The sequence below is a fragment of the Zalophus californianus genome, chromosome X, assembly GCF_009762305.2.
Source record: "Zalophus californianus isolate mZalCal1 chromosome X, mZalCal1.pri.v2, whole genome shotgun sequence".
NCBI classification, from domain to species: domain Eukaryota; kingdom Metazoa; phylum Chordata; class Mammalia; order Carnivora; family Otariidae; genus Zalophus; species Zalophus californianus.
The window spans coordinates 17,049,178-17,073,795 of record NC_045612.1 but is presented as its reverse complement, the minus strand read 5'-3'; the positions used below and the strand labels follow the sequence as shown (position 1 = coordinate 17,073,795).

Here is a 24,618-nt window from a genome sequence, read left to right as displayed (position 1 = left end):
GGACCACAGGCAACATTTGAATGGAGTCTCTAGATTAGATGGTAGTTTTGTATCAAAGGTAATTTCCTGATTTTGATAGTTGTAATATGGTTGTGTAGAATGTCCTAATTAGGCTTTAGGAAATGTACTGAAGCAGGTAAGGGTAATGGGGTATCGTTTCAGTAACTTCTCCACTGGTTCAGAAGAAATATGTGAATACTTAAGTACTTACACATATGGGAGGGGGGATAGAGAGAATGATAAAGCAAATGTGGTGAAATGTTAACAAACAGGGAAACTGGGTGAAGGATGCACAGGAATTCCTCATGCTATTCTTGCCACTTTTCTGTGTGAAATATCCCCAGTTCATGTTTTTAAGACATTGAAAAGAAAATTGAGTGTTTAGAACCTGAGTCATGCAGAAAAGGCTTTTATTTTTTACCTGTCAACCCCTCATCTTATTCAGAAGACTAAACTGTTTTGGAACATGTGAAAAAATGAAAAAAAAAAATTGAAAATAAGAAATATGTGTGGCCTTGGCAAAAACTGTCTAAATTGTCCAGTTCTACAAAATGCTCATGAAAGTTTGACAGATTATGTGGAAAGAGGTTTCTTTTTGTTTTGGGAAACAGCCCAAACTTCAATGCAGCTATTCTTCTGTGCTCCTGGTATCATTTTACTCCAAACTTGACTGCAATTAGACACAGAGCATGCGATACTGGGACACGGAGGCAGAAAATAATTATTAATAAGGATAAAAGAGATAGACTTGAAAAACTTTTACAGAATTTTATGCATGTGTACACACTTTATTAAATTTGCATTCTAAGATATACACAAGGTCAGCATTTCACAAAACTTCCTATTATTTATTCCAAAAGCAGTTATCATGAAACAGAGTATGATTATATAAGTTAGTCAAGCAAAAAGAGCATCTATAGGATTTTCTTATATCATCTCTTGTACTTGCTTTCAAATAGAAGCCTGAAATATGATATATTAGAATAGGAAGAGATAATTTTATTTTATAATAATGACCACTTTTCAAATATTACTTTATATAAAAATAAAGGGGTACTGTCAACAAAGCTCATCTGAAGGTTAGCGCCTCTTTTATTTATTCCAAAACAATCCCTGCATAAACTTAACTTCCTAGTCAATGTGAACAATAAAAACGAACCTCGGTTTAAACGATGAAGTGACTCATCTCATCTCCTGGTTCTCACACTACTGTAACAACTTCATTTTCCTGTCCCAATTCTCACCCACCAAATTTCAAAAAGAAATTTAAATACCATCACATTCCGAAGGTTGTTTCTTATGAGTCCTAAATTAGAGCCAAAAAATCATGGCCAAAAGTATCCCTTTAAGGCAAAGAAGACAGTAGGGTGAAGGTGGATAAATATCCTGTAAAAGAGAAAACCATCTCTTGGCATTATATGGGCAGAAACATCTGAACGTGGTTCTTTCAGAAACAGAATAGACACACTGAATACCATCGAAGTAATTTTTCTTTAAGATGGCACGCTAGGGACCACGCTTCATAGTATGTACACTGATGTTAGGCCTGAAAACTTCTGGACTTTGCACAGGCGAAAGCAATACGAGAAATCAAGCCATTAATAATGGCCACCGTGGCGGTTATTACAGTTTAAAATCAACACCACATCTGATGCCGGACAGAACTACTTACTGCAAGCTAAGTGATGCTCTCTTGTAAGTCAAAGAGGCTAGATCTCCCTTCAAGCCATACGGGAGGACTACTCTGAGTGCCCTCAAAGCGCATCATCTTCCGTTAAAATTCAAGAATCTTGGCCTTCAAAGGACACAGAGGCAGGAGTTTCCGTTTCTTACATTCATTTCAAAAGTGGAATATTATGATCCTAGCAGGCAAATTTGCATATTAAACACAGACGATCCAACCACGATGTCTGAACATTAAAAGAAACCTAGCACAACAGACATTTTTACACATTTTTAAATAATAAATAACACAACGATAGATTACACTCGGGTTTTGTTTTGTTTTTTAAATAGCTCTAGCAGGATTTTCCCCTTTTAAAAATTAAATAACTTATGGTACCTCAGACTTACTATCATGTACACTGTTCACAGCTCAAACAGCTTCTTAAAAGCAGAATGCACAGTAACATTAACTTTTTTTCAGCTCCTAAAAGCTTCCTCGTAGATATTAAATTGCCCTTACTAGGAGGCAGCATCCACAAGAACTGGACTCGGACTCTGGTGGCAACACGACAACCCAAACACAGTCGGCAGCAGCACGCACTCACCACGCGACAAAACCAACAAATCCAGTAACAGAAAAGTAATCAGGGAAAAAAAAAAAAGCAGCAATCGAAACAGTATGTGGCAATCAGACACATAAAGCCCCCTTTTCTACCCTACCTTATAACATCCATCTTTACAGCACAACACTGTACCCCAAGGCACCTCAGGCCTCATAATACCACCCGAAACAAGCTGTCAAGCTCCATGTATGCTTTTCTACACAGTGCTTTGGGTGTAAATAACATTATTCATTCATTTGTAGATGCTCCACACATCTGGTCAAGGCAGGAATTTCTTCTCCTTGATAACACCACCTAGAAACATTAACAATATTTTATATATTCCTTCGGGCAACAGGTTTGGGGAGAAAAATATCAACTGTGGTGGCTAAGGCATAAGAACCTGTGGTGAGTCATCCAGGCATCCTGTCAAGTCCATTTACATTCTCAGCACTAAAATCAATCCTCACGTCATACACTCCACCAGCAAAGAAGCGATATGGATAGTAATGAAAGCGACTACGTGTTTCTTCCCCTCTGAGAAATGGCAAGTAAGCAGCTCAAACAGGAAAGGGAAACAAAATGATGTACTTTAAGCTGATGCAGAAAAATAAAAATTTAATATAATCGAAAGCAATCCATCTATTACTGTGAAATAAAGAGATCTAAAACTATGTAGTCAACAGAGAACAAAACAAAAACAAAACAAAAAAAAACCAAATCTCTCAAGCAAGAGAATTTCTGATCAACTTTAGCTGTTGTGTCACTGCTGGGAAAAAGAACCACACATCAGTGCTTTCCTTAAACGTATAGACTCTACAATAGGTGCTCTCTGAGGCACTGAGGAAAACAAATGTGTGTGTGTGTGTGTGTGTGTGTGTGTGTGTGTGTGTGTGTGTGTGTGTGTGTGTGTGTGTGTGTGTGTGTGTGTATTCTAAGCAACAGAAAATGAGTATTGGAGATTTAGTCACTAGATCCAAAATGAGATCCGCAAAGAGACATAAGTAAGGTCACTACACTTGTAAACTTGAACTTTTAGAGAGAGATGCCAAAAAGAATGGCATCGAAGTGGGTTTTTTTTAAGTCTGTCACACTTTAATCCTCATATGGATCAAAGTTCTCTGCGTTCCTCACTGAATGTTTTATGCAAGGAACAGCAGTTAAGACGCTGAATCAGAAATGGGTAAGTCACTTGGGTGAGAGATCATCCATCAAGATGAACGGAGAGCATGAATTGGAGCATGCTACTGGAGACTCTGCGGTTGTGCTGCCTTTAGCCAGGGAGTTTGAGGATAAGCCACTGCTTCTACTACTGCCATCCAAAATATCTGAACTGAGGACAAAGCAAAAAGAATTATAAGCAGATGCATCTATCAGGGTAACGGTAAACATAACATGCAACGACACCGTTTCAAGAACTCACACATCGGTAAGAGCATTTGTAAATCATACCAAGCATAAGCGAGAGCAATGAACTACATAATGTACTGTTTTCAGATACCGGCACAAACAAGGTCACAGAAGCCCAAAGTAGGATGCTCAAGGTTCTGTATCACTTTAGGGCTCTCTTGGAGCCACCAGAACGTCCAACATAGAGTAAGCATTCCTCTTGACATGTCATGATTTTGGTGAGGGAGTTCCCTTACCTTCAGCTCAAGACATTGCTATCCTGAGATTTCACTTCTTCCCTCCCCATCAGCCTTCGAGTAAGAGGACTGGTTACTCACTGAGGTACCCTGCACCATCTGAAGTACTCTAGTAAGTTCACTGCTTCATGGTTCCTCTACTCCAGATCATGGTCGTTCAACTACTCTAGATTTGACCACTTCCCCCTTCGCAAGATGCCTTCAATTCAAACACATTTTTTTTTTTAATTTCTCCCTGCACTGTTTGTCTTTCATATTCTTCTCATTTGATGAATTTGACAGTTTCCTTTTCTCTTCCTTTCAGAACCCAAAGGTGTCCCTGATAACTCTACAAGCCTCCCTCAGTTACTATCCAGTTAGGCTGCTAAAAGGAATGTTCTATTGCCACAGACCCAATACCTTCACCCTCCATTTGCCTCTTCTGATTCTGACAGCTAGCTTCTGCTCCCATCCTTCCAATAAAACTCCCAGTCTGGGCATCAGAGCCTCTAGAATCCAGCCCAGGGATGCCTTACCCATCCAGCCCAGGCTCTTGTGGCTGCCAACCACCCATCTGGCCTGCTTCATAAACCTGGCTTCATACTTCAGTATTCACAATTAAGAGCCTTCACAATTTCGCACCAGGCTGCCTTTCTGGCTCTGAGTCCCATCAGTCCAACATTATAAGTGCTATGCTCTATATCTGGCCTGAATTCACTCCTTCACTTATTCTAATATTTACCAAGGACCTGCCAAGTGCAGGAAGTATCATGCTAGATCTTAGAAATATAATGGCGTCTAAGATAGACATGGTCCCTGCCCTCATGGAACTTTACAGTAAGTACAGTGGGGGAAACAGGCTTTTAAGTAATCACACTAATACATATATAATTTGTGATCAAAGCAATAAAAGCAAGATACAAAGGGCTCTGCAAGCATATAACATGCGTAACCTGATCTAATTTGGAAGAACAGGGAGGAACACGTTCCTCAAAAGTGATACTTGAGCTGTCATCTGAAAGATGAGTAGGCATTAACTAGGTCTGGTTTGGGAGGAAGCAAGGGTAGTTTTAGGAGCCAAAAGCAGGCTAGTGTGGCTGTTAAGTATGGAGAGGGAGAACACAATGAGAGACAAAGCTGGAGAGGTAGTTGGGCAGTTGTAGGATTTACACAGACACACTTTAATTCTGAAAAGGGAAGCAAGCATAGAATTGGGAGAAGGAATAATGAATCAGGAAATATGGGTTCTAGCTGAAATCTGGTCACTAGCTCTTTTACAAAAGCCCACTCTGGTCTAATATGCTCTGAGACTAAATATTAGGAGTCTTTAATATGATCACTTTTCTGGATCTCCAAGTTAATACATTTCCAGTGTTAAGCAACCCATGGTACATTTGGAAGTTTCTGGGCCCTATACCCTACCCCCCACCTCAACGACATGTAACGCTTTCCCCCCACTTCTCTGCTATTTTTCTATTGCCTGTGGATTGTTTTTAGGTGGAGACAGAATACAAATAAACTTCAGAAAAGTAAACATAAAAATGGAAACAGTACAGTCCACGGAACTCCCACTCTATGCTCACTGCTGTGAAATGCATCATTAATAACAGCACTTTTAAGTAAGAAGTTCGGAAAATTTAGCTGGCGCTGCTATTTTTTCAACCCAATGGTAAAACAGGTCTAAAATATGAATTATTCAAACTACTGAAAGAAAGTTACACAGATAATCTAAGGCATTGGAAAATCAAAAGACCTTTATATTTGCCTTTGGAACATATGTGATTTTTCCTCTTGCAGTATTTTGCCTAGACTAATATTAAAATGAATTTACTTTCCTAAAGCACATATTGGCCAGGCAGCCGAAGGACACGCTCTGTGCTACTTGGCAGGAAGAAACAGGCTTAGATTAAAATTTGGCCACCCGGCAGATAATCTGAATATAAATAAAGACTTTCTTATTACAACCACCAGACTTATGGTGAGCCCTGGGTTAAAAGATTCCATTTGTAACAAGACCTGCTTGCTTAGGTGAAGGACATGGCTCATGAGAAAGCTCTCATCTAACATGGTTGATTACCTTAAGAGAAATAAGCTAACAGGGAAATTACCAAGAAGTTACCGAGACAAAAAGAATACAAATCTGAACATTTTGTTTTATATATTCCTTTTCAGGAATTTCTTCTCTATTATTAAATATGAACATATGAAAAATCGTGTTCGTTATTAGTGAAATGGCATACTTATATTTAACCGCCCGTGTAATTTAGATTCAGAACTTGGTAAACCGTTCACCAGGTATTTTCACTAAAGTCTAGTTTCTGTTCTAATAAATTTGATACTACTACGCTTGGTCATGGAAGCAGAGACTACAGGTAAATCCGTGTAAAGCAAGACTTAACGTGTTTTTTTTTTTTATTCACAGAGAGGTCCCTGAATAAAAGTGACTTTCACAGCGTTCATTACTAAACCTTCTATCAGGCCTTCTAAAAGCAACAAAGTATGGTCCAATTTGAGTTTATCTTTTTCCTTTCCTAGCTGAAGCTCTGATGGAGGTGTTAATGGGCTTCAGACTAATGGCTGAAAGCCAGACAATGCAAGGAAAGCAAAGGACCTAGACAGTTCAAGCTGGACACAGTACACGAATCAAAAATGAACTCATTCTAATTCACTCTGGCCACTGAGTATACATATTGATGCAAAATCTGAACCACACATCAAAAACACTTATGACTACTAAGGTAGTGCCCTCAGTCTAAAAAAAATAAGGGTGAAAGGTATAAGAGAATTATTAAAACATTCAAATGATAAACAATAAAATCAGGATGTCCAGTGTGACTCATGCTATTACCCATCTGGTTGAGCCACTTTGTGCCTTGTCCAGTCAATAAACTGGGTTCTATCCAATTAAGAACAGGCAGGTAAATGCACTAGAAAATAGACACAGCCCTATCAACCCCTGCACAGATTCTGGTGTAAGCTAAGACTATGGGGCATCCCCTACCCCTTGGTGTGGGTTAAAGTGGTCCATAGGGTAGGTTTTCTGGTCTCTACTATCTTATCTTAGAAAGATCCAACATTACATTTCTGTATAACTTCTAAGTTTTTAAGATCACACACTTAAATATAATCATTTCCATAGTCACCTTGGAGATAGGAGTTTAAAAGTACCAGCACAGATGTCTAAGCTGCTCACTTAAACATGTTCAAGGTATATGTATAGGTTCTATTATTAAATAAATCATGATTAAATCTTATTCTTTGTACATGTCACATATTCCTGATTAAATTTTCTTGCCATGACACATAAACCATTAAAAATGTAAAAATCACGAAATGAAATCCAGTGAAAAATGTTAAAATAAAACTACAATAAGGTTAAATTAGCAGTCACACTAACACTGATGCACTGGGCAAGAATTTCATGGGAGAACTTTTCCTTTCCTGCATGAGAAACAGACTATCACTTAATCTTCACCACATGGCTAGTAGCCCTCAAAACAGATCATCTTGTTCCCATAAGAACGAGGAGCAGAACAAGAGTCCCCAACACACAAAAAGAATCAAAGCACCATGGAAAGGTGTACTTACAAGCTATGATCAAATTCTTGAGGTTCGGAAGAACTAAATGCAGAATGACATAATTCCTGCCTTGTGGTTGACAACATTCCCTGGATTTGGTTGGCAAAGATTTCAGAGTTTTCATCTAGTAAAAAATATATCAAGAGCGGGCCTACTATTCCTTTGGGCAGCAGGTGCCACACTGGACACAAACCCCAAAAAGTCTATACTCAAACTTCACGCTTAATTTACACTTCAAAGATGTCAGGTTTTATTTTATTTTTTTTAATATATATTCTTTTTTTAAGATATTATTTATTTATTTGACAGAGAGAGAGAGAGAGACAGAGAGCACACAAGCAGGGGGAGCAGCAGACAGAGGGAGAGAGAGAAGCAGGCTTCCCTCTGAGCAAGGAGTCCGACGTGGGGCTCAATCCCAGGACCCTGGGATCACGACTTGAGCCGAAGGCAGACGCTTAACTGACTGAGCCACCCAGGCATCCCAAGATGTCAGATTTTAAAGACTGTTACCTAATATATAAAGTTTAAGTTAAAGTTTTAAAACCCATCTTCCCTTTGTGGGGTGGGGCAGGGAAACAAACTATGACAACTGAAATGATGAGATACCACCTACTAATGATCTGGTACCTTTTCTGCTCCCTAAAATGTATAAAAATGGTTTCCTTGGTTATCAAGTAGATTGGCTATCCTTGGCAACAGAAACCAGAACACAGCTAGTCTCTGTCTCTGTCCCCATTTTCTAAGAATACGGATGTCTGATCAATGAAACTGCATTACAGAGATAGGAAAAAAAGGTTTTGCAAAAGCAGGATCCAATTTTTACGGATCATAACTCCTGTTTAAAATCTCTTCGTTGCAGACATAAATGTCAGCAATATTAAGATACAAGGTGTCCCCAAAGTCGGAGCAATTTTAAGCTTTAATATCCTCTGGAGTTCAGATGCTACAAACTTACCAAAAACATCTTTTAAAGTTTAATTACTTAAATATCTTTCACACTTAGTTTTGTGAATTTGGAGTAATAAATTTCTTTTTAACCTATGACTTGAGCCACACGTTGGCCTGTTACTGCTCTGACTGGCCGTAAATGAAGCAAATCTTTCCAGCGTGAGACAACGCTTTTTGTCTTTATGGATCAAAAGTGCCCTTGGTCACCAATGTCGATGTACCCAGGGCTCTCATAGCTAGTCACAGCTCTGAGGAGAAAGAATGGGAGTAGCAACAACAGAAATAGGACCCTCACCATAGCCACCATCACTGACAACTTCGGCTTTGCTGTTCAGAGGAATAAACATCTGGACAAGGGGTAAGGACCCTTGGTAAATCCCAGACCCTTCTCTTTCCTTTCTTCTTTATTTGTCTGAACCTGTTTCATGGCATCCTATACAGTCAGTCTGTGACAGTATTTTTTTTAAAAAATCACTTCACCCTGTACGGTTTCAGCTTGGCAAAATGCTTCCCTATCTTTTCCCTAACTTGGTTACTTGGTTAGCAACTGGGTAAGCAAAGCTATTTATAATGTCATGTGCCTATATTAAAACACACTTTACCATAAAAGTGATAGGCAGTTTCCACTAAGTATAGAGTTTCAGCCGCTAGTCCTCTTGACAAGCCTTAGAAGTTTTCTCTTTGCAATCATGTACATACCTGGAAAGGCACTCTATACCAAAATTAGCACACTGAGCTACGAAGGACAGACATAGATGAGGGAGAAGAGAGACTGTGGGGCTGAAAATAGCTAGAACAATCTAAAAGGCATCTGTTCCAAGGTTAGAACAGTACTGATCAACGAGTCTAATAAACTAGAAGAATCTGTGACTTCTTGGTCAACTAGAAGTACAAGTTATCTTACACAAAACAATTAACATGGGATCTGGAAAGACAGAATCACTTAATCCTTATACCCTGTAAGTGGCGTGCACAATTCTTCCATTTAGAGGACACCATCCTTTTATTTTTAAAGTGAATGTACTTTTGGGCTCTTAAAAAAGATCCTCAGCTATAAAATTCAGGAAACAAAAAGTCCCAAAAGGCACTACACAGTTGTGTCTAGAACATGGGTGCTCAGTGAACTGATTCGAAATATGTACCGAGGGGCACTAGGGTGGCTCAGTGGGTTAAGCGTCTGCCTTCGGCTCAAGATCCCAGGGTCCTGGGATCGAGCCCCGCATCGGGTTCCCTGCTCCACAGGGAGTCTGCTTCTCCCTCTCCCTCTGCTGCTCCCCCTGCTTATGCTCTCTCACTCTCTCTCTCTCAAATAAATAAATAAAATATTTTAAAAATATTTAAAACAAAAGAAATATGTACTGAAAGATTTCAAGACATTACTTGGCCACTGCCACTATCCCTTCCCCTTCCTTCCAATATGTATGTCAGCATCCAAGTACTCAACTTCAGGTATATGAAAAGAAGTTAACTTTTGCACAAAAACACTGAACGGCCTTAAGTTAGATACCTAAACTTGGATGAGTAAGGCTAAAAAAAATTATGTGACTAGACCATAGGAATCAGGAAGTGTATACTAACACTTGTTTTTATACTAAAAAAAAAAAACAAAAAAAACAAAACCTGGGTAGGATTGTGACGGAATACCCCAAAAATTTCAAAAAGATTTTATAACAACAGAAAATGCTACAGAAAATGCCATGCTTCAGAGGATGCTGGTATTCTCTGCTAAGTCAAAAAGATAAGTCAAACACAGGCAGGGCAGCTACAATCAATGCACATTATCCACAGCAACCCAGAAACTCTTTCTCACACCATCCAGCTGTTGCCACTCTCCCACACCATTAGCACCTACTGAGAGACGCTGACCTAACAGGAGTTAGGAAGGAAGGTGAAGGTGCCAAAAACATACACACACTTCTAAAGAAGTACTCAATGACTTTCAAATGATCTGCTTTTTTTTTTTCACATTTTCTGTACCTCCATGGAGCTTTCCCCTCTATAGAGCATGAATAAAAAGCCGAATATTATTTCAAATGATCCCAATATACTTTTGATGTGGCTCTTTTTTAATAGATCATACCCTAACATCCTTTGGATTTGATTTCATTTTTTACCATGAACTGAGATCAGACAGTTGCGCAGCCTCCGGAGACAGCATACTGGTAGTGCCTTGGAAGAGCCTCTTGGGCTGGCTTTCTGTCTCCATTTCACCTAAAACAGAAAGAGATGATGCTACCGTAAAACAATTTTACAGATACAGGCATGGTGTTAAATGGGATGATCTTTGTTTAACTAAAGCTCAGAATACTTCGTCAAGCCATTACTTCAAAGTTGTTTTTCCACGTGCTTTAAGGTGGAAGAAATATACTTCCATATAACCTCAACCAAAAAGCAAGGAGCCCTAAAAAAAAAAAAAAAAAAAAGCCTTCTTATTTAGCACGCTACAGATATAGTCATGTTCTTTAATAGAAAAGCAGAATACAGACTGCATCGGGCAAAATGAATCAAGGCTTACCCCAGCAGAGATAAAGAATCCCCAAACAGCTGAAGTTGACAGTGAATAATGATTTATCCTGAGAATTAGTGAAGACTATTGATTTTATATTACTTTAATATTGGAATATTTCCTGAGTCGAAGTCAAATGGGTTAAAAAGTATGTAGTCTAATAAATGGTGTATAAATCAAAGATTGCTTTAGACTACTTAGTGAAAATGAACATTTTAAAAAGTAAATTTGGGGGCGCCTGGGTGGCTCATTTGGTTAAGTGACTGCCTTTGGCTCAGGTCATGATCCTGGAGTCCCGGGATCGAGTCCCACATCGGGCTCCCTGCTCAGCAGGGAGTCTGCTTCTCCCTCTGACCCTCCCCCCCTCATGCTCTCTCTCAAATAAATAAAATCGTTCCAAAAAAAAAAATTAAAAAAATAAAAAGTAACTTTGAATGCCCATCTGTAACTGAAAGCAATTATTAATCCATTCACGAAATTGGTGTTGTACTGGCTACCTCAATCTTATAAACTCTCAGAACATCTGTAAGGTAGCAGAAAAACTTTGCATCAATCAGAATAATAACATTTTGACACCAGGAGTGCAAAGACTAAAAACCCTCTGCTAAGACAGAAAAAGCCCCTTTCCAAATAAGCTATGATTTAAAACACACAAATACCTTAGTTTTGAGGCTACTTATCTGAGCTTTTAAAATGGAATATTAAATAAAATTTAATTCTTGGGCCTAACTATATGCTCCAATGGGAAATTAGTAACTGTGAATTTACAGCTGTACAAGATTCTTCTGATGGAAAAAGATCAAGCAACAACAAATGCAACATTCATTTTTTTCCTCATATTATCAATTAATTCATATTATCTTTCTTCTGGAGCTATTTTGAAAATTACTAACTCAGGAAAGGTTATATTTTTATTTGCTTTTGCCATGCTTTAATATGGAACTTTTAAAAAAGCTACTGCCTGGCTTTCAACAACCCCTCATTAGCAAAAGACTTTAGCCCTTTTCAGTAAAGAATTCCTCCATCTGCTGGTATATTTTGGAATAGCTTTGAAACTAAACAACCGTACTAATTCCACCAACTTCCTGCAATATATCAAAAATTAATAATAACAATAATAATAATGGCTTTAATTTCCAAGTGTTATTTTCACCTAACAGCTCCTGAGAAGGTTCTTAGGGTTGTAAATAATTCCTTGCAGCATTAAGGTAAAAGACTACTAGGTTATAAAATAAAATTTATTCACTAAATACAAACATCGTCACCATATCAAAACCTGTTTTCCAGAGCACACCATCTTTAAGTTATCTGAAATATCGTACTTTTTGAATCTGTGCATGATGCTATTATCAGTGGAAAGCTTCCACCAAAGCTGCAAATACCTGTTTACCTAGTATTAGGAGAGGGACTATTTTCCTGGCCCCAAAGGTGATCTGCACAAAGAAACCACTTGCTGAACTGCTTTTTCAAAATTATGGCATCCAACACTTGCAATCATATGGGTATAGCCCCAGGAATAATGAATGACTCAACCTATGTTAATTTTCTGTGCTTTTTTAAAATAGACTCCATCAGGGGCCCTCACAGGCATCTGAAACTAGCACCGAGTGAGATCATTTTAGTTTACTGCCCTATGATTCAAAATAAGGTAATTAAGAGCACCCGCATCATATCAAAAATCCTATGGGTTTGAATATGAGGCAGTCTCTCTCTGTGAGGCATAATTTGGTGGTGGCTTATATCTGAATATGCAGCATGTTTAGAGACCTATTTACTAGGACATAAGCACATACTTCTGCAACGTATTAACTTGCATCTGTTTTCTATTCAGATCACTGAGAGGCAAAATTTTTGGAATATATATTGGTAATATGAATATATGAATAAGATTCAGTTATGAAGTGCAAAAAACATAGACAGTATCAGATAACTAATTTACAAAACTTAGAATCCGTAAAGCATATATTGGGAAGAATATTTCACATTTCTTTAGAAAAAAGGAGTCGTGCCTTGAGCTAATTTCAGACAAATTCTAATTTGTCATTCAAGCTCAACTAGGTTTAGTATCAGAAGTGTGATGCTTACCTTTTCTTTTCAGAGGACCAAGAACACTGGGCCTGATGCACTTGACTGGACTCTGACTCCTCCTGCTTCAAAGAATAAACAAACAGGAGGATGTGAAGTGCTTCTAAGATGCAAGACAAACGTTATAGCCCACCAAATAAATCAATAAAACTGACAGTCATCTAGAAAACAATGGAAAATGCCTCTGCTGTAAGCTGAGGAACTGAAATGCCAAAACATGATCTTAGCTGGCCTATGGCAAACTGAAACAACATGGCGTTTTAAGCTATTTTAAAAAATCATTCTATGAGACAAGATATCTACAACAGTTTTATTTTTTTTTCTAAGATAAACCTTATTAAAAAGGTATTTAGATTTGACTGGCCTACAATCTTACATTTTTTCCCTTATCCTTACAAAGGATATATTGTGTGTGTGTGTGTATCTGGGAAAATGTCACTGGTAGAACATAGGTGATAGGTATTATATGGATGCTCATTGTGTTCAATTTTGTTGTCTGTTTGAAAATTTCCATAAGGAAACCTTGGGAAAAATGTTCATCAGGAGAGACAAATTTTTGAAAGGCAGGTTCACTTACCTGGTAAAGCGTCTTGGACCAGGAACGGGACTTGGTGGCAGCCCGCTGCTGCTCACAAACATTTGTAAGGATGGTGAAAAACATTGCTAGAAAAAACATATTTAATATTAACATAGTTCTAGTGCTCCAGCCTTCAAAAGGTTCTCAAGATAATAGAAAAAACACCCTTAGAATTGCTTAGCTGTCTGTGTATATCTATATATATGCACACACACACACACACGAGAGAATATATGCATATATTGATAGACCGTTTTTTCAAGTTACTATCACTGACTTTCATTAATTTTCCTTCTAGTCATCAGATTCTTCACAAATGAGGCTGTGTGTGTGTGTGTGTGTGTGTGTGTGTGTGTGTGTGTGTGTTTTAGAGAGTAAAGAGTTCAGTGTGTGAAAGAGAGTTAGCATCTTGTCAATGAGCCTACCTTTCCAAATCCTCTGGTGGGTGATGGTGCCGGAGAAACTGGAGTGAAGTCAATCCTTTTTGGAGAATATAGTTTCTCCGGCTTCTCAAAATCGCTGTCACTCTGTAAACATAAAGTGTTATTTCCTCATAATTCACAATCCAGCACATCACAGCTCTTTACTACTCAAGCATGCCTACATTTTTAGAATAGAAGTGTACATACTCTAAAAAGTTGCAATCTCATGTTCTGGTGGAAAAGCAGATATAAAAACGAATACAAATTTGGAAACAGGGGTGGACAAAAGGATATGAAAAAATTAATGAAGCCAATGACAACATAAAGGTTTCCAGAAAATAAAAAAACAAGTAAACGTGGGATTAACTTTACCAGGCTCAAGCTCTCATCCCATGATTGGCTTATCTGCATTGCTGTCTGCACTTCCCTAAAACAAACAGAAATGAAAGGCCATCAGTGCTCAGGAACAAGACATACAACCAGCTAGGCCCTGTTTTATGAAGCACTAACCGTTCATGTGCAGTTTCCCTGTTCATCATATCCATGCCCTCCTCCTGCAAAGACAAACATGTGCTGAAAACACAGTATCCACATCCACATGGTTCTCTACTTTGAAGAAAATTTTAAGAGACTTTTCTGCCTTTGACATCATCACAGCGCAAGCAGAACATTCTAAGACTGTCACCCCTGCCACGTCTGTGTTTTACCTGCACACTCGGAAGAATTTCCAGCTGTCTGTGGCTACCCAGAGTGGCAGCCTGACTCATGTTTAATGGATAAATCTCCAGAATGAAAATAAAAGCAAAGTGGACAATTCAGACAATTGTAGCTCTGGGCTAGGAAGTAAAATTTACCCTTTTGATCTGATGCAGTCTGCTGCTAGGAACACGGTTAGGCGAGGATGACAGCAACTAGAAAGGAAAAGTAAACATTTACTATTTTCTGAATCACAAAGCAGCAGTCTGCTGTCAGTCCCAGTGTCCAACCTCCTCCCAGATAAGATTTCATATTCTTCTCAGAGATGTAGCTCTTTAGATCACTGAACATTAACGCACTAGAGGCAGGACATTCAGTCTTTGGAAAGTACACCAGGTGTCCAACCTCAAAGCACCATCTGTCGCTAGACAGGCACTGACTTTAACACTTTTCCCAAATGAATGCAGGGCTGTGTACATTTACGTAAAAAAAAAAAAAAAAAACAAAAAAAAGATTCCAGGCCTTGGAAATATCCATTACCCCACTTATCTAAAATAAGGAACTAGGTAAGAAGGGAAAGAAAAAAAACTGATTTTAGTCATTTTAACACCAATGCACCAATGGAGGAAGACAGGCTCAGAAGCCCAGTGTAATATTCTGTCTATGCTTAGGGTTGATCGAAAACACTTTAAAACTGCAATAAGAAGATTTTGCTTATGTGATCTAAATCAATTATAAAATTTGGCCACTACCACTATCACTGCAAACCCTACTTACTAGTTAAGAAAAATCAATGTGGAAGGCAATGTGTGTTTTTCAGATAACTGCTGCTTTCCCTTAGATCATCATTTTTTGACAACACAAAGCTAAAATGATTTGGGGGGGCAAATAATGTTCCCTCAAAAGAATCACAATCGGATCACAAGATGAAAGGTACAATTCATCTCAACAACTCTTACAGGGTTCTAACAGCCATAACATAAACAACTGCTACTTATTCCCTAATTAAGTGCAAATAAATCTGTAGGGCTGTAAAACCAAGTAAGACAACGATCTTGTTACAAGAGGCCCTATCCTATTAAAATGTCTAAAAATCCTCATGCAGTGAGTAGTATAAAATGGTAATAAACTGCTCCAAGTTTTTTAGGCAAAAGCTAATCCGGATGAAATTTTTTAAAGTTATACACTAAAATATGATTTTTACCTCAAAGAACATCTCTTCAGTACCCACCCCTTCCTCTTACTTTTTCCTCTCCTAGGCTCTGAAAACAGAAAAGCTTTACGAATAAAATCCTCTTAAAGTTTTTTTTTTCTACTGGAAAACTAATATATGTTTACTGGTAAACTCTTAATATTAAAAGGTCATTCGAAAAACACTAAGCGGGGCGCCTGGGTGGCGCAGTCAGTTAAGCAGCCAACTCTTGGTTTCGGCTCAGGTCACGATCTTGGGATCCTGGGATCGAGCCCCAAGTCAGGCTCCGTGCTTAGCCGGGAGTCGGCTTGTGATTCTCTCTCCGCCTCTGCCTCGGCCCCCTACCCCCAATGGTACACGCTCTCTCTCTCTTGCTCTCTCAAGTAAATAAGTAAATCTTTTTTTAAAAAAAGAAAGAAAAACACTAAGCTACTAGGCAAGTAAATAAGGCAGGAAAGACTAACAGGATACCATGGAAGAGAGCACGGATGTGTCCATCAGAGAACAAAAGAAACCCTAGAGGCCGCGAAATCATCAGGAAAGCCGAAGATTGCAAAAAGCTGATGGCAGAGAAAGTCAGAAATTTAGATGCTGCATGTATATGATGTACAGCTTGTCAATGTAGGCAGAACTGGAAAGAAGACCCAAAAGGGGCACAAGGAAGAACAATGCTGTCTAGTACTGGAAACAAGTGTTAATGTACAGGCTGAGAAAAAAAAGCCAAGCACGTCAAGGAGGGTGCTGGTTAGTGGTGTTAAGTGAAGCAAAGAGTTCAAGTGGGGTAAGAAAAGAGGCCCCTGCCACTGGCATCAAGGGGGCACTGGTGACTTTTACAAGAACAGGTTTTTTTAAAGATTTTATTTATTTATTTGAGAGAGAGAGAGAGCACGCGAGCAGGAGGAGGAGCAGAGGGAGAGGGAGAAGCCAGCTCTGCACTGAGCACAGAGCCGGAGCGGGGCTCGATCCCAGGACCCCAACATCATGACCTGAGCTGAAATCAAGAGTCAGACGCTTAACCAACTGAGCCACAGGCACCCCTCCAAGAACAGTTTGGTTTTTGTTTTGTTTTGTTTTTAAAGATTTTATTTATGTGAGATAAGAGCAAGCGAGTGAGTGAGAGAGAGAGAGAGACAGAGAGCACAAGTAGTGAGTGGGCAGAGGGAGACAGAGAAACAGGCTCTTCACTGAGCAGGAAGCCTGACATGGGGCTCCATTCCAGGACCCTGGGATCATGACCCTGAGCCGAAGGCAGAGGTTTCACTGACTGAGCCACCCAGGCGCCCCTGAGAACAGTTTTTTAATAGCGTGGTGATAGAGGTAGTGAGACCACAAACAGGCTGAGTAGATGCCAAGAAACAAGGAGACAAGGAATTGGAGGCAGTATGGTGTGGATTAAGTTCTGTGAAAGCTCAGAGGGGTGGAAGGAAAACAGGGAAAGAGAGACCAATGAAAAAAGACAAGTCTGTGTTCCAGATATTAGGTATGTGGGTCAGAAGAAAGTGGGAGCAAAAAAGCCAGGGAGGAAGGGACTAGAGGGGAGACAACAGACCGAGCAAAGTGACAGGAGACTCAGAAAACCTAGGAATCATTAGGACAAAGCGCCACATGTGGAGGTAAAAACATTTTCAGAAGAAAGCTGACACGTATACAAGATGGCCGTCTGCATGCTCTGTGAACAGAGAAGGGTCATCTGCCAAAAGTGAAAGGTGTAGGAAGCTTGCAAATTTATTTTTTTTCCAAACTAGAATATTGCTTTGGAGAACAGCATGAAACAAGCAGCATCTGGAATCCAAAATGCTCAGGAAGAATATCTCTCCTGGCCCTTCAAATGACCAATTCCTTGAAATTTCCCTACTCGTAATACAGGCAACACTTTTCCCCTGGTCACTAAGAAATAAAAGTTCAGTCCCCTGGAGTCCTCCTATACCCTGCATTTACACCTAACCTGTTGTCAAATCATGAAGAAACGACCTCTGCACGTCTTCTTGTGCCAGGCCCCTCCTTTCTATTTCATTCCTCACCTTGCTTTTGGCAGCAGACACAGGGAAGTGTATTAAGATTTATAGAGGGGGCGCCTGGCTGCTTAGTGGGTTAAGCGTCTGCCTTTGGCTCAGGTCATGATCCCAGGGTCCTGGGATCGAGCCCCACATGGGGCCCCCTGCTCAGCGGGGAGCCTGCTTCTCCCTCTCTCTGCAGCTCCCCCTCCTGTGCTCTCTCGCACGTGCTCTGTCAAATAAATAAAATCTTTAAAAAAAAAAAAAGATTTATAGAGGACACTGTGATATAACAGATAAGGTGTAATCAGTGGCGACAGAAGTACCCAAAGGGTGCTGCAGAAGGCTTCCCGAACCAGGAATCAAGAGGAGAAAGGGATGGAGGGAAAGACAACATAAGGATCAACAAAGAGCAGTGAATCAACATGGCTCCTCCAGCAAACTAGGTATTTAGTACAGCCGGAGAAAAAGGTATTTGTCAGGGGGTAGGGAGAGATGAGCCTAGACAGAGTGGACAAGAATCTTCGCATCTTAGAAAAGAGCAAAAGTCAAGTGTAAAGAGGCAAATTCATTTTCCCTTCTTTGCTCTACTACTGATATCAGGAACATAGCTGTGTAACAAGTGGAAACATTTTTCATATACACAGCAAAATTAAATTCTACTTTCCAGTATCCTCAGGGAAGGTGACGTGAATCAAAACTCCAGATAGCGAATATTTCCCCCTTTAAGTATTTTTAGCCACTTCGGCTGGAAATCTTTCTTGAAAGTGTTGTATTCCCCCCGCTCCCCGCCTTCTTAAACGGATTTTACCAAACCGAATGGCACTGGCATATCTCTATTCTAATCCCAGCCCTGCCGCTTACCAATTATGTGATTCTAAGCAAGTCGCTTCTATCAGCTGAGTCTTAGCTGCTGCCTCTTTTAACTGGGAAAAACATCTTTTGTCCTGCCTACTTCACATGGGTTGCTATGAGAATGACAAGTTTGAAAGGACTCTGTAACATGTAGAATACCATACAAGCATAGGTACTACTATAATTTAAGAAAAGGTTAATGACCCAGGTATCTTTAAGAACATCAAGTATTTTACAGTTCTATGCCAGCGAGACCCTCAGGGTCTATTAACGGGCTCTTAGCCCTTGTACTAAGCCACGGACTAATTTTTTAAAAGCCTCTTTCTGCTTTTCAGTTTTTCCCTCTCCTCCCTTGCTAGCAGCTATTAGTATACCTTAAACCCGAATGTACCTCTTCTGATTTGCTGCTTCTCCACACTACCGAGTTGGAAGCTTATTATAATTGTGCATAAATTTTAGATGATTCAGAGGTCAGAGAGGCTCCCTATAAATAAACTGATGAACCTTTGTGCACAGACTATGGAAATCAAGCGCAGCCATTCAGAGGTCTGTTTGCTTACATCTCAGATATCTTCCAGAGCGCTGCAGCTACTGGATAAGTGGGCCCCGCATGTGAAGTACTACTATATAAAAAACCTCACCATAATTTCTCCCAATGCGACCAACTAATAAGGTGATCCCTGACAGTTCTGGCTGTACAAAACAGTCACTATTAGCGACTCTACCGGGAATATAAATACAAGCATTATAAAGGAGATCTTACTTTGGATAAATAACGTTGTCCAACAGATATGTGTCAGAAATAAATACTCTGCTACAGTCTAAATGATTTTTGCTTCCTAGGACAAACAAAGACCACTTTTCTCAGCTATATTTAGAAGTTAATCCTGACTTACCTCATAACCATGATGCAAGTAGTGACAAAAAAACAATGAATAGTTTTTAAAAATACAAAGTCCCACAGCCAGGAAAAAACTTTAACCAGATCTCTTTTTTGGCACCAAAAGCTGAAAATGGCCACAGCATGAGCAAGGGAGGTAAAATGTTTTTTTTTCTTTTGCGAACAATGGTGCACAGCACATCATCTTAAGAACGAGTAACTACGTTTGAAAGTGTTTTCCCCAATCCATGCCACTAAAAATACTTACTTCTATACTTACCAGGCTATGACGGCTCATAATCGTTGTACTATTCCTCCGAGTTCTAAAGGTATAAGGTTGAAAAACCTGTGAAAGGTCACTAAAAAAATAAAAATAAAATTGTTAATGTCTTCTCATTAAGATATCCGTCAACTCTCTAGTCAACAATGAAATCTTCCATGGCTCCTCATTTCGTACAATGGATAAACTCTTCACCGACCTCTTCAGAGCTTCCGTGGTGGTGTGCTGTGGATCACAGGTTTGCCCAGATACTGATCTCCTCAGTGGTTGGGGGGCGGCTAGGAGAGGTATGGGGCGGAGCTCCAGACTGGTTGCCTCCAGCTGCTTCTGGTCAGAGCTCACGCCCCCAAACCGGTTCCCACCAGACATGAGCAGCCTCATCTGTTTACCCCAGAGGACCTAAACATATTACTGCTTACTGTGTGTGCCATGATGGTGAGAAGGGCTGGGGAAGCCCTGCTCTACAGCACATCTCCCATTATTGCCCTAAATACGTGTTCTGCCCGTGAACCTGCTGTGCAACTAAATAAACATGCCTGGAGTTTTGCTCCTGTTGTCTCTTCTGCCTCTAGTGTCCTCCCTCCCACCACCATCAGCCCAAATCCCCCCTCTCCTTGAGCCCCCATTTCGATGCAATACGCTCAGTGAGGCCTCTCTTCAATCCACAAACTGAATGCAATCATTCCCTCCTTTGAGTCCAAAGAGCACAATGGGAAAGGAGATGCTTGAGACACCGACTTTACCTTTTATTACAGAAAAGTGTGTGTGTGTCTTATTAAACTCCATGGTCAAGGCCTTTTGATCCTCTTTGTATAACCTCCCTGCAGTGCCTAGCAGAGCGCTATGCCCATGATAGAAGTCAAGAAAGATTTTCAGGACTGAACTGAATTGGGCTTCAAGGGACCACCGAGATCACCTAATTCGGCTCTCCTAAGTTTCAAATGAGAAAACAGACACTCAGAAAGGCTAAGTGATTCATTCATGATCACAGTTAGGGAGAAATATTGGGGCTAGGTCTAGTCTCCTCAGCCCTTCTTCTGTCACATCATACTACCCTCCAAGTAATCACTTGATTCCTGATTCAAAAAACAGTGTGTTATTTCTACAACAGTCTAAATGCAGGTCAGCAGGATCGCCCCTAGTCCCTAGCAATTGCTTGCTTACCAGATTTAAAAAGACAACCCCAAAAGACCGATTTATTCCTACAGAATCAAAAATAAATGTAGAGCTGAAGACAGCATTAGGAAAGCAGTCACTCCATCATTCCCTCAGTTTCAAAATTTAATAAAAGAAAATGAGTTAATTCCATTTTCCCCCAAAATACAGATGTTATAATCAGTTTGATAGACAAGAATTACCTATTTCTTTGCCTTCCCTGTGCTTGATTAATGATTCTGGCTAACTCTACTCCCATCCCCTTTTTTGGACTAATTCCATTTCTACAGGGTCTCGCAAATTAGCTCTCTACTAAGATGAATCGTCTACTTAGAAGAGTGAAATGTAATAGGCTCAGGAGGTCTGCCAACCTAACCTTCACTATCATAAGATTCTACCTTAAAATAGACCCTCTGGTGACCTATTCACATGAAAATACAAGACCCTACCACTAAAATTCAAGGGTTGATTCTTTCCATTGTTTTCTAAAACCTGTATTTTCACTGACCTAAGCTACATGACACCCTTCCTTTTTTTATTCACTGGAATGCATTTCTGGCTGTTTTAGGATCTGAAAACATTACGACAAATCCGAATCGCTTAATGTGCCATGAACATGCCACTTGATTACAAGTTATTAGATAAATTGTGATTTATTAAAGTAAATGCTCTGTTAATGCCAGGGTTCCTAAACTAAGCTTAGAAATAACAGCTCTTAAGAGACAGGTGTCAAGTTGCAAGTCTAGTTCCAGGGGCTTCGGTCTGACATTCAGTGGTGTAAATCAGGCAGGGCAAGCAACCTGTTAGAAGAGCCAGAAGCTTCTTGTAGATCCTTTCAGAGTGGGCCAACAGAGCCCCAGGTAAAGAGGGCCCCATTTTTCCCACAGTTCCCAGAGTTTGGGGTCAAACTTTCACTCCACCTTGGGACCCAAGTCACTGTGTCAAGCAAACAAGTCCCCACCCCCTCAGTTTAGAAAAACCCAAACGAGCGCCAACTCTCACTTTAGGGGAAGAAGAGTGCTTGCAGGCGGTCGAGGAGCCCCTGAACCCCGGACCCGTACTTCATCGTCCCCAGCCCGCCTCACCTGAGCCCATGGATCAGGGGAGCGCTGCTGGATCTCCTCAGGGTGCCCCCATCAGATGTATCAGGCTCAAAGTCCAGCTCCATTTTCTCCTGAGCCATGTCGGAGACTCGCAGGCAGGCACAGCGGACAAGTGCTCAGCTCCTGGTGCTTAGCTATGGACTCCCAAGACTCTCACTGCAGGACTGAGCTGCTGGGGACTGGCAGCTGGGGGCGGGGGCTAAGGGGCGGAGGCTTGGGGGCGGGGGCTAAGGGGCGGAGAAAAGCAGGAGAGGAGGAGGAGGGAAGGAGGATGAGGATGAGGAAGGGAGGATGACAGTGAGTGAGGGGAGGAGGGAGGGGAGGTGGTAGTGGAGAGGGAGGTGAGGTGCTGGGGGATGGTGACAGAATAAAGGAAGAGGATGGAGGAAAGAGGAATGGAGGGAAAAAGAGCAAGAGGCAGGAAAAGCGGAGCGATGGAAAAGCAGGAAAACAGGGTAAAAGGAGGACAGGGTCGGGAAAGGAAGAAGACGGGGGAGAGGAGGAGGAGCGAGGGGGAGGAGGAGGGCAGGGTGGAGGGAAAAGAGGAACACGAGGGAGGGAAAGAAAAAGACGAGGTATGGGGAAGAGGAGAGAGGAAGGAGAAGAGAAGGAAGCGGACGGAGGGAGAAGAGGAGGGGGAGGAAACTAGGCAGCGGCGGAACTCATGTTGCTATCTTTCGGCCGACGACCTCAAGCGGGGCCGGGCTACAGACACCGCGGCTGCCCGGGCAGCGCTAGCACCGAAAAGCTGACAGTCGGGCAGGGCCCGGCCGGGTGGCCTCGACGGCTCCAGCTCCCCATGCTCGGGGACCCGGTCCAGCCCCCCATGCTCTGGGACCCGGTCCCGAAGGCTCCTCAGCCCTGCGAGGGGTGCTTCTCCCCTCCCTACCCCCCCTCCCCGCCTGGGGGACAGGTGGGGGGTTCGGCCCCTCAGCCGCCGCCGCGGTGCCTCCTCTTCCTCTCTTGGGTTCTAATGGCCCGGGGGAACCCCTTGGGGCCAAGACCAAAATCTACAACCTGCCGCCTCTTCCGCCTCCCACGCCTCAGAAGCGGGAACCTCCGCGGGGCCAGGTCTTCCGCGTCCGGGCACCCATCGGGTCCTGCGCACGCGCCCGGCGGTCGCGCCAATGAGCCCGCGGGCACGGAGCATGCGTGGGAGCCCCGCCCAGCAAACCTCCTCCAAAAGGGAGGAGCGTTTCCAGGGGGCCCGGCGCCTTCCTCTCTGGCATTGGCCCGGGGACCCTGGCGCCCGATTTTGAAAAGAACCAATAGTTTTGGAGACACTGGAGCATCCTCGTTCAGAGGAGCTTGGGCCGATATTCATGGGAAATAGAAACCTGTGGTTTCCAGGTTTTTTTTCAATGCCAGTTCGTTTGCTCTGATCTCTGTGATCTCCGCCCACTTCTCAAAATCCCTTGAGTTTGTTGGTCTTTGGAGGGGCTGATTTCTTTTCCAGAGAATCCATTTGGATGCACTAGACCAAAGAGAAATGAAAAAACAAAAGCAATGGTGTAAAAATAAAGAGAATCTAATGAGAGTTCATATAGCGAGGGGCAAGCACTCATCTCCATTTTACAAGCACTGTTAGCTTCAACGATATTAGGAAAAGTCCTGAAAAACAAGTAGCAGAGCCAAATTTTTTTTTCTTTCTTTCTAGGATTTACGGAGACCCTAACAATAGCCGTTCAGCATGTGTGAGGCCTGGAATTATTTATTCCATTTAACAAACACATAGCAGTTACCGTGGGCTAGGCCCCATTCTAAGAGCTTTAGCAACATTAACTCATTTAATCCTCACTACTTGAATGACCCTGGGATAAAGATGGTACTGAATTGTGTTAATCAAATATACAGAGAAATATAGGAAATTTAATAGTTATGAAATTGGTTTCAAAATTTAGCAAAAATAGTTTTACCTGCCTCTTCAACTTAGTTGTCCCATATTAAACTTGCCAAGCCCAATCATTTTATTCTTCAATGTTAGTATTTGCTGCTTGTAATACAGAGTTTTTAAGAGTTTTTGGATAGTTTCCTTTAAATTGCCTATATTTTTCTGCCAAGTGGATTAGAAAAGCAAGTTCTGTTTCGATCAATTTATGTAGCTCTTTTTATCTCAAGGTCTCAGCAAACCCCTCATCTGCTCAAAAAAATATAGTACATTCTATCGTTCACAATAGCTAGTAAATAATCATCTGTTGACCACATGCAGAGTCCCTAACTCTGAGGAGTCAAACGATTTAGTAGAATCCCTGGGGCGCCTGGGGTGGCTCAGTGGTTAAGCGTCTGCCTTCCGCTCAGGTCAGGATCCCAGGGTCCTGGGATCGAGCCCCGCATCGGGCTCCCTGCTGGCTGGAAGCCTGCTTCTCCCTCTCCCACTCCCCCTGCTTGTGTTCATTCTCTCACTGTGTCTCTCTCTGTCAAATAAATAAATAAATAAAAATCTTAAGGAAAAAA

At 41.2% G+C, this 24,618-nt stretch overlaps 1 protein-coding gene across 4 annotated transcripts; it reads right to left on the bottom strand.

Annotated features, from left to right (window-relative positions):
• Positions 1-763: 763 nt before the first annotated feature.
• On the bottom strand, positions 764-23,255 carry FAM122B (family with sequence similarity 122B). Of its 4 annotated transcripts, none has more exons than XM_027608901.2 (10): positions 22,147-23,255; positions 19,907-19,985; positions 14,864-14,920; positions 14,520-14,563; positions 14,382-14,436; positions 14,013-14,114; positions 13,588-13,673; positions 13,011-13,075; positions 10,534-10,630; positions 764-3,600 (listed from the first exon to the last, which is right to left on the bottom strand). In XM_027608901.2, exons 1-10 carry the CDS (start codon positions 22,242-22,244, stop codon positions 3,456-3,458), a joined length of 828 nt encoding a protein of 275 aa, XP_027464702.1. In that variant the 5' UTR covers positions 22,245-23,255; the 3' UTR covers positions 764-3,455. The 4 variants fall into 4 exon arrangements, with proteins under 4 accessions (XP_027464702.1, XP_027464705.1, XP_027464704.1 ...); XM_027608904.1 differs by having other exon boundaries at positions 764-2,582; XM_027608903.2 differs by having other exon boundaries at positions 13,011-13,072.
• Between the last annotated feature and the right edge of the window lie 1,363 nt (positions 23,256-24,618).

Bases quoted from the DNA above. Each gene is read 5' to 3' on its own strand.
- FAM122B (XM_027608901.2), bottom strand. From the start codon at position 22,244: ATGGCTCAGGAGAAAATGGAGCTGGACTTTGAGCCTGATACATCTGAT. The intron at 14,921-19,906 runs GTAAGTATAGAA...TTTCCTTTCTAG, and splicing joins TTATGAGCCGTCATAGCCTG to TTGCTGTCATCCTCGCCTAA. The intron at 10,631-13,010 runs GTAAGCATCACA...TTTCTGTTTTAG, and splicing joins TGGTCCTCTGAAAAGAAAAG to GTGAAATGGAGACAGAAAGC.